Below are 10,211 nucleotides of genomic sequence, written 5' to 3'. Positions count from 1 at the left end.
TTTTTTTTTTTTTTTTTTTTTTTACAGTTAATAGTTAACTAAAGAGTGTGTATTAAGCTTAAGTGTATTAAGGTAGATGGGGTAAAATATCGACGATAGCTAAACGCTACAGATATGTTAAGAAGGACTTCGACGCGAATAAGACTTGACAAACGGCAACAGTTATCCGGTATTATCTGACTGGAACCGTTTGCGGTATCGTCTTCCGTAGGTAGCGTGGCCGAGCGGTCTAAGGCGCTGGATTAAGGCTCCAGTCTCTTCGGAGGCGTGGGTTCGAATCCCACCGCTGCCAAGTTTTTCTTTTTTTCAGACTCATCTCTAAAATAGGAGCGTATCTAAGGCGCTGAATTTATGTGATTTGCACAGATGCTATCATATTACAGAGTCACTACTCCAAATAAAGTACACACACTTGAGAGCTTTCGTTGTGGTAAGTGTTGCCCATCACTCACTGTAGCAGTATTAGTAGTAGTAGGCCTACTAAAGCTTCCCTTGTGGATGAATAAAGTTTATCTAAGTCTAATAGCAGCAGCATGATAGGTCACAACACTGTAGTAGCCTACATGTCTAAATACTCACTGTATACACAGGTAAACCATAAAAAATAAACAGTTTAATTAACGACTGTTATGATTTAGTACAAAACTTGCCATGACAAGATAATATTAGCAAATGTCACTGAAGGAGAAAGTACGAAATTCAAACGGACCGTGTAAAAAGCCGCTGACAGTACTTTTACTCCTAATGCTTTATCATTCGGCATTGTAATATATGTTTAGAAATACTTACCGTGTCCATATTCCAAAGACTGCCCTTAGATGGGTTGCTAGCCTTCTGACACCGGTGTCGCGCAAAGTTTCAGCCCCCATAGAGAAAAAAAAAATGCACGTCTGCTCCAACATTTCTGCGCCGTGATTGGTCAAATGTTGGAAATGTTGGAAGAATTTGCTATGGCGATTGGCTGCCGAATGTTGGAGCTGCGAATGTGATTGGCTGTGGCATCCAACATTGCTACGACACAGCTGGCTCCAGTCTCTTCGGGGACGTGGGTTCGCATCCCAGCGCTGCCAAGATTTTGTCAGACTAATCTCTAAAATAGAAGTGCATCAAAGTGAGACAACCCACAGTGTTGTCCCCGAACTTGTAAATCGTCACACTGTTAAAATAATCGCCTAAGTCATTTTTTGTCAAAATTGTTTTGTTTTTTTTGCCGAAATCATCTCCTCATGACGACGGCCACCTATGGTAAAATCGCCAACATCCTCAGTTGATCAGTTCATGTGATTTTACCCCTTTAAGATGATGGCCTATGGCAAGTGTGTGAGCCTTTTGCTGAAGTTTTTTGTGTTTCCTGAAAAACTTGAAAAAATGACTTTTGACGATTATTTTAACAGGGTGACGAAATTCAGTTTGGTGATAAAAGGTCAAAGCTCAATGTGACCTCCCAAATATGGATTGCGGCCATGATCCAAGAATTCATACACAACTGTCTTAGATGATAAAATGATGAAGTTATGTACTTTTATATCAAGAGGTCCAGTTCACTCTTGTGAAGTTCACTCTTATAATGTCATACAAGAACACTTTTATTAAATCCTGCCACAGTCATCACAACTTATATTATCTGATACAGACATGTATGTAAATAAAAACATAATAAAAAAAGGGGAAACTTGTCCGGTTGACTGGAAGTACTTGCTTAGACTCCCTGTGTATTTGGTAGGTGCTTTATTTATACTCTGGGATATTCGGTGCCCGCCAGCATAAAATAAAATAACCATTTAATTTATCCAACAGTGGGGAAATGTGCCATGTTACAGCAGCAGATGGTTAAGGACAGTGAACAAGAAGATTAAAAGACTAGTTGGGAGCTGTGTGATCATTGCAGATGGAGTGAAAGCAGGGGACTGTTATCGTTAAAAATCCTACTCAGCCCTGAACAGAATACAGATGAAGTTACGGGTTAGCTGCTTAAGAACCATAAATTCCCCTCAGAAGATGGTGGAGACCAAAGCTAAGCTTAAAGGTCTCTGTACTTCCTGACTTCTTCATCAGTTATTTTTTCTTAATTGGTACAATCAGGCTTCCATAAGTACAGATGCTAGAAGTGTATGCTGTCATTTCATTGGTACAGATACAGTCTTCAGCCTACCTGGGTTTCATCCCACACTGATGTATATTGCAGAGTCTGTCATGGCTCTTAATGTTAGATTACCAGATTCCTCTTTTACACAGTAGAAGTATGGATTGGCTGCAGTCAGGCTTGACTCAGGGAACAGGACACCCCTGCCATGCATGAGATGTCTGCAACATGACAACAAGGCGACTCTCATGAACAACTGGGCATGGGATGCAGGCTCAGGACTGATCACCCTGTAGCAGGCCGCCTCTGATGAGGGTGTATAATGTGAAACGCCGAAAAAACCCGTGAACCAGAGGAGCACTACTGATGATGCATCCCAAAATTCAACCAAGCTTCTTCAACTAATTCAGCAAATAACTCTTGTACATGTTTGCACAAAGAACATCTAACCCTGTGTTTTGGAATCTATATTCCTATTTTACACAGTAGAGGTACAGATTTACTGGAGGAACTTTCCTTAAATCTTTCTTCAGCGGTTTGGGTGGTGCTGGTTTGAATCCCACTGCTCCCAAACTTTTGCCATGAACTGCTCTGTTATAGAATCAGAGTGCAAAAACTTGTAATTATATAATTTATGACGATATGATTCTAAGCCTCACAGCTTAGTAAGCATGGCTTAAAAATAAATCAGGAAAGCAAATATTGAGTCAAATTTCCTTTAAACTGTGAAGCTGTGTCACGTTATTGTCAGGTATTTTATTTTGTGTGTGTGTGTGCATATTCACCACAACTGCTTTGAATGTCTGCATGAGTGCTGCTGCTGCTGCTGCCATGGTAACAATTCAGGTTTCTCAGTGTGCCCGCTGTTCCACTAATGTCTGTTTGTGAAGCTGTCTGCACCGTCCAGCCATCATCTGTAACACAGCTTATTCATGCCTGTTCACACGCACGAACCCTCAGCGGTTAATAGGTCAGTTATTTTTGATGGCTTGTTTGTGCGTTTGTTTGTGTACTTGTACTTGGACATTTGCGTCTGTGCTCATTATGCTAGGGCAGATATTTGAATGTAATCTCTCGCTTCCTCGCACACACACAGAGGCACCTCAGATGCCCCGTGCGACGCAAAAGCAACAGCACTGCACCTTGAACCACGCTCATTTCGCTCACACAGCACGAGCACATTTTGTGAGATTCTGTGAATTTTTAAGCTTTATTTTTTTTGTAAACAGAGACACACTGACATAACCAGAAAGGGCAGAACCTTTTGTTTGCTCACATGCTTACGCAACACATGCTTAAACGCACAGTCAGACCCAGTTAGAGGCAGATAGAGAGAGTTCTAATGCATTTAATGGGGTGTCGATTTTGAGCGTAGGTCCGAAAAAGAAGAGGCCAGGAACAGGACTTAGCCTGTTAACCTTATTCATTCTCGGATATATGTTTGTGTTGTCCTGTATTTCTATGCATTTGTGTCTTATTCTCATGAACATCTCCTCCTTTCTGTCTCTCTCTGCACGACTGCCACAGTCATTCGCACGCAACAACTAAATATGCACTGCAGATAACAGCAAAACCACAAAGAGCACAAAAATATCAGATGCCTTGATCTTGTTCACCGCTTCTATTTGTCTTAAAGCCTGAAAACATTAAACCAGAGACACAAGTTGATTTTTCCTTCAGCTGATAGAAAAATTAATACTTTACACAGATTTACAGTGTTGAAAATAATCAGCCAAAAAGACCAAATCTGGTTCCAGCTCCTCAGATATGAGGCTTTGCTTTATTAACGTGCTTTACGTTTGTCTGGCTCTGGGAAACTGTGATTTCTTTCCCTATTTTTTGACTTTTAATCAACCAAATGATTCACCAAAAACTCTTTTATACTCTTTTACAGTTCTCTTCTCGCCAAAGTCCTTCTTGTGTTTTACCCAGTTCCTCTCAGACTGGTGTGGTCCTTCTGTTGGAAGCGCAGTTTCCAGGCAGCATCTCTGAGTTGTTGTGAGCAGCTGCAGGTGTTAAATCATCCACGGCCATGTCAATCTTACCGTCCTTGAGAGGTGAGGCCAAGGTGTAGAGCATGAACTCTGAGCCCACTGTCATCTGCGTCGGCAACCCTGGCATGGCAGGGGCTTTGGATTCAGCCGAGATGGACGTCTCCCGGTCGCGCACAAACGACGCTCGAAAAGAGTCCCCCGCGCTGTGGTTGCTCCTGTAGCTGGATCGGCGGCTGCGGCTCTGGTAGTACCGGTTGCGGTAATAGGATGAGCTGCGAGAAATGGGTGGCTTCATGAGCGAGGGCCGGCCCTTCGTGCGCAGCTGTCTGTGTTTTTCTATGAATACGTGCACCGCCAGGACGCCCACCATCTCGGCCAGCACGAAGGAGAGAGCTCCAAAATAAAAGGACCAGCCGTAGGAGTAGCTCTTCTTGTTGTCGCTCTGGCTGGGGTCACCTGAGTTGGCTGATATGTACACAATGATGCCAATGATGTTACTGAGGCCTGTGGAGTGGAGTGCAGAAGGTCACTCAGATATCTATTTGCACAGCAACTTTTTTGGATGATAAAAACTTAAAAAAGCGACCCAAACGATTTAAGAATACTAAGACACTTGTGTGTTCATTACACGACTGACAAATATAAATGCTGTAGGAATTGGTGTCTGTGTCTGACCTGCAGAGACAAAGAGTATACCAGCGCTGAGTATAACATTGTGGCGTGACTTGTAGAATTCGCTGGCGGCCACGCAGACGCCCCCGAGAAACAACAATCCGACGCTGAGTATGGGGAAGAGGCTGGAGGCCCGTACAGCTCCTGGGGAGAGTGGGGAGCGGAATGAAAAATAAGCCTTCAGTCGTAGTTAGTAGAGCTCACAGTTACACTCACTCATTTGTTACCCACGCAATAAATACTCTGCGGCATCCTGCTCGTAGTCTGCATCTTCAGCAAAGTGATCAATGTCTTTGCAGACTCCCCGAAATGTCCCTGCAGAACAGAAGAACACAAAGACGCAGATCATAGTTTATCACAGCGTGGTATCAACTCACAGTAGTTTACATAATGTTTAATGTTATGTCTATGTCACGAGTTGCAGCCATTGATCTTTCCTGCTGCATACAGTTCAGCCATGCTTTAGATGTAATATACATAATAATATCTGAACTGTGACGTCGTCTACACAAGAAGCGTGTTTTGACATTTTGTAAGCATAAGAGGAGCACTTGTTTATTCTCAACTTTATTTATGGTAGATCAATGGTCCATGTTTGCCAACTTATGTGGCTCTGGGTCAGTGAACATGGTGTCCATTTGTGAACTTTCATCGCGGGTATATTGCGGACATGAACCGTACACAAACCTTCCTTTTCTTCTTGGATTCTCTTTTGATTTCAGGGCTGGAGTAGAAAAATGTGCAATGTTGGAAAGAAAAATAGGATTAATGAATTCATATTTAAAGAAAGTGCAAAACAAATCTTTTCTGAACATGAGCTTGCACAATCATAAATACATATATATTTTCATCGGCCTATATGTGGTGTAATATGGTTCAAATAGTTAAATTACATTTTTATGCCAGGAAACATTAAGGTATTTAAAAACCTGTAAAGATACTAAAGGTTTCTAGTTTAACAAACTACTACTAGACGAAAATGCCAGCATAATTTTATAATTTTCTAAACGAACGTCCCAGATATTCACAAGCGCTAAGTTTTTCCAACTGCTTTATAGCATCTTAACAATCCACAAAGATGAAACAAAGATGAAACCAAGGGGCAACAATGTAAGAGCACCGAACTTCAAATGTCCTGCAGTCCAGAGCAGCTGCTGACCCGAGCCTCTTTAGCATTCTTCAGTCCACTGAGTGCTTGTACTTGTGCATATATCTATATCGCATTTTCTCACAGTTTTTTCCACTTGCAGAGATGATTGCCCCAACTGCATCCCATAGTGCAGCAACCATGTCTTGATTGTGTTCACGCCCGTCTTGCCACAAAGACCCCGATGTGTTTCAGCGTGGAAGATCAGCTGGATTCATGCTTCCCTAGCTCCCGGTAACCTTTGACCTTTGACCCAACAGTGCCCTTCAACATTTGAGCACGCGGGGATATATTGATGGATGTGTCCCTGTGTGCCGCGCTGATTGACCAGTATTGATAGTGTGACTCGGTCGCCGTGGTAACCGAAACAAAACTCATTCAGTGTAGCTACAACTCGGCCACGGCGAACAGGTCAGAGAGAGAGAGACAGAGAGAGAAGCACACCACTGAGGAAACATTCATTTAAATAGCCGTCGGGACACAAAGAGAGACGAGATGATTCTCTTCTCTTTCAGCTTAGTCTGACATGTGTCTGAGCTCTTTCATTGTGAGTCATATTTTGCTAGCAGCACAGAAGTAGTATCAGTCTTTTCTAGCATAACTGCTATCAGTCCTTCCTCAAACTGAAACGGATCAGCTGTCGTGCGTCTGGTCTGGGAGACATATTTCATTGTTTATAACCATCATTCTCATAAACCTGCAATTTTTCATCCTGCTCTAATAATAGTTCATCTCTATATTATTGTCTATAAAAAGACAAACATCAAATCATTAACATTATACTACATCATTATCCTGTTATCCTCCATCACTATAATCATTCATGACACATGAAGGCAGGCAGCTTCAGAGCCTTCTGTCTGTCTGTCTGTCTGTCTGTCTGTCTGTTTGTGGCTTTCTGTGACACAGACTGACTGACACACACACGCACAAGATTGTTGAAGCAGCATTGATGTCCTCTGCATGCTTTGTTGCATCCCCATTAAACCATTTTGGGAGCTCAGAGATAGCGAAGCAGCAGCAGAGGGAGGAACAGAGGGATGAAAGCGAAGCGTATGAGGGGGAGATAAGAATATTAGCAAAGCAAACTGAGAATAAGTGATGAGAGGAAGAATGGTGATAAATCATTGAAAACGCCGTTTCCACCTGTCGCCTACCCACACCTTCACCTCCTCTCTATTCCTCTTGAAGACTCATCCTCATGAATCTCGCCAACAGTCGAAATCCAATCATAAATGCAAGACAACATTTGAGATGTGGTTGGTCATTGGGAAAGTGTTTTTTTTTTTTTTTTCTCTAAAAGCTTTCTGCGCCTCTCCATCTCATTGTACTTAAGGCTCAAATAGCTAGAAAGTATAAAGAGCTGTGTCTTTAATAAACTCTTATTTAAGTCTGTTTTACCTCAAACTTTTACAAAGCTTGTCCAGAAAATAGACTTTCTTTAACCAGAATTTAGTCATTTTTTACTGCCACTTATTTCTCCATGTTTGACCACCACCCTGAAATTGAACTCTTTTACTATTTATCTATTTATTTTGCACCTGTGGAATCACATTGGTTTTGATAGAAATAAAAGAAGAGGGTTAATTTACGTACCAAATGGTTGAAATTGTGCAATAAAGTTCCTCCAAAACTGCTATTATCTCTTTATTGACAGTTCTGCCGTTTAGTTCACAGACAATCACCGCCTGCATTCTGTAAATTAGTAGAAGTATTTCCTAATTCTTATCAATGTCTGTGAAGAATACTCCATTTATGGAACAGCTATACATACTAACAAAACAAATTAAAATGCAATATCATGAAAAGTGCTTATAAATGACAACACATTATTATTCACTGTACATCTCAACAGTATATAAAATTCTTAAGAGCAGCTAAAACTAGTCGAATGCTCCTTAAACGCTAAAGCATCACTGATAATATGTAGAATATATATATATATATATATATACATAATTTGTAGTACTGCAGATTAATCCATGTTTCTAGATTAAGTGTTTTATACTTTTTTATTTTAAGCACATTTTTCTGCTATTAATTCCTACAGATTTGTCCTCAAAGACGTCTAACTTTACTTAAGCAAAGCTTCTGAATTCTTCCACTTCTGAAGTAAAATAGTATTTTTTATTCTATGGTCAGTTCTTTAACTATCCTCAACGTGGCTCAATGACAGCAAAGCATGAAAATAAGAGTTATAAGCTGTTTTAATACCCAGCATCAGCTACTTCTTCATGTTGTATCCGTGTAGTAGCCTATTCATCCCCTAAAATAAAACTTATTGTGTGTATTTTATCTCCTGTGGAGGTAGCAGGCACATTATACCACAGTTATAGTGTATTTGTAACTTTGGAGTAATTACGAGACATTGGCATATTATATGCACAGCAGTATCTCCTACCCTCGGTGCAGCAGGTCCTCCACAGACCCGAGTGGGTCAGGACTTCTTCGTTCTTGCGCACAGTCTCGTTGTCGTTCAGGTTCTTGGAGCGGCACATCCCGCGGGAATACAGCCAATAGTCCGTGCCCACGGCGATGGTCATGAGGCTGAAGGCGCAGAAAGCCCCCGCCGTGGTCAGCAGCATCATCACACCCCGGTTACACAGCCTCATGTCGGACCAGCCTCCTCCTCCTCCTCCTCCTCCTCCTCCTCCCTAGTCCTCAGTGCGCTTTAGAAAACTTTTCCCCGGTGTCTTGTCTTCGTTTGGATCCAGCAGGTGGAAGGAAGCTCGGGTTTTGAGCACATCTTCTGCATCCTGAACTCAACTAGTTGGAGGAACAGGTTTCGGGAAAGGTCCCCCCCCCTTTTTTTCCTAAGTTACACCTACATTAAAACAAGCTCAGAAGTTTCCATGTCACAGACGCAAAAAAGGTCCTCAGGATGTTGTGTCAGGGGAGAGAGTGGGAGGAAAGCACGAGTTCCCGGTAAAGTGGTTTGGAGAAAACAGCATCAGCAGCGCTTCTCTGGACACGTTCTGGTTCTCTGGTTCCCTGTAGCTCATCTGGCCCCCTCCGTCTGCAGGACAGCCCCGCCTGCCAGCGTGCGTGTGTCTGTGCGTGATGACCAGTTTGCAGTGGTGTCCAGCAGTTCAGCACCATGGAGAGCTCAGTTACTACAGAGCCTTAAACAGACCCCTGTCATGGCTCCCACTGAGAGGATGGGTAAACATAAATAAGAAAGTTAATTGAATTTAATCATCTCCAGCAATCTGAGGTGATCACATCAAGTGAAGTGGTCTTCATGTAAGTTCCTTCTTTTTATTTCTTCCACAGCAGCTCAACAAGAAGTGAAACATACCAGTTTTATTTTGTGTTTTGTTAGAGATGTTTAGTTGTCTCAAACTGCTGATGACCGCTTATAAGCATTTAACATTGCAAGAACCTGACTTCCCCTGTATGGACATTGCCCCAACGGCCAGAGACTCCAGTCCAAAGGTGTGAAGGGTGTGGGGGGTGACTTTTGGGGGACAGATGTCTCAGTCTAGCTCCCCCAGAGCAGGGTTTTCCAATTTGACATACACGGCTTCCTTTATTCCTCCTTCAAACCACCCGTCTTCTCTGGCTAAAATATGGACGTTGCAGTCTTCAAAGGAGTGTCCTCCAGGTGTAGGTGGACCTCTGAATTGTTTCCCAACAACCTGGCTCTCCTGTGTTGAGCCATGAGTTTGTCTGATTTAAACCTCAACCCCTGCAACAACGTTTTAGAACTAAAGAAGCTACTTGGATGAAGGTGAAACGTCTTCAAGAAAACTCCAGTTGTCCTTATTTTAGCATGCGTTTTTGGATACACCATGACCTGGATGATTGAGAACATTCGCACACAATGTGTAACAGCTCCCTTAGTTTTATATTTAGTTTTTGATTTAATGTGTCTTAGAGCGTTGGGCAGTTAAGAAGGATCAGACTACATCAAGGTTTTTCTAGTATTTTACATATAAATCAACAAACTGCAAATAAAACACAGCCCCAAAATGTCTATATTTAAGGAGCCAGCATTTATTCATTAAATGTCCTTCATATTGATATCCTCATCAGGATTCAATCTGCCGTCAAACCCTATGAATGAAGGAAAGAATGCATGAGAATATGAATATTTAAGGCTTTGCAAAAAAAAAAAGAAAAAAAGAGAAAGGGCACGGGGTGCAGTCGAAAAAAAGCAATCAGTCTACAAACCAATGAGATGCCCGGTTGTAAAATAATGAGTCTCTGAAGAAACTGCTGGTCCCAGAGAGAGAAGATCCAAGATGTCCTGGATAAAAAGGGGGGGGGGGGGGGGGGGACATTTATATATCGCAGACTTTTCATTCAAGTATGA

The 10,211-nt window shown here is 42.1% G+C and overlaps 1 protein-coding gene across 1 annotated transcript; it reads right to left on the bottom strand.

Annotated features, from left to right (window-relative positions):
- Window positions 1–4,021: 4,021 nt before the first annotated feature.
- Window positions 4,022–8,508, bottom strand: LOC311503678 (voltage-dependent calcium channel gamma-3 subunit-like; the record flags this gene model as incomplete). Its single annotated transcript, XM_084566545.1, has 4 exons — window positions 4,022–4,581; window positions 4,753–4,893; window positions 4,981–5,064; window positions 8,298–8,508. The coding sequence occupies 4 exons, from the start codon at window positions 8,506–8,508 to the stop codon at window positions 4,022–4,024; spliced, it is 996 nt and encodes a 331-aa protein (XP_084422671.1).
- Window positions 8,509–10,211: the final 1,703 nt, after the last annotated feature.

This window comes from Chelon labrosus (assembly GCF_963514085.1).
Source record: "Chelon labrosus genome assembly, chromosome: 2".
NCBI classification, from domain to species: domain Eukaryota; kingdom Metazoa; phylum Chordata; class Actinopteri; order Mugiliformes; family Mugilidae; genus Chelon; species Chelon labrosus.
This window is presented reverse-complemented; position numbering and strand designations above follow the sequence as displayed.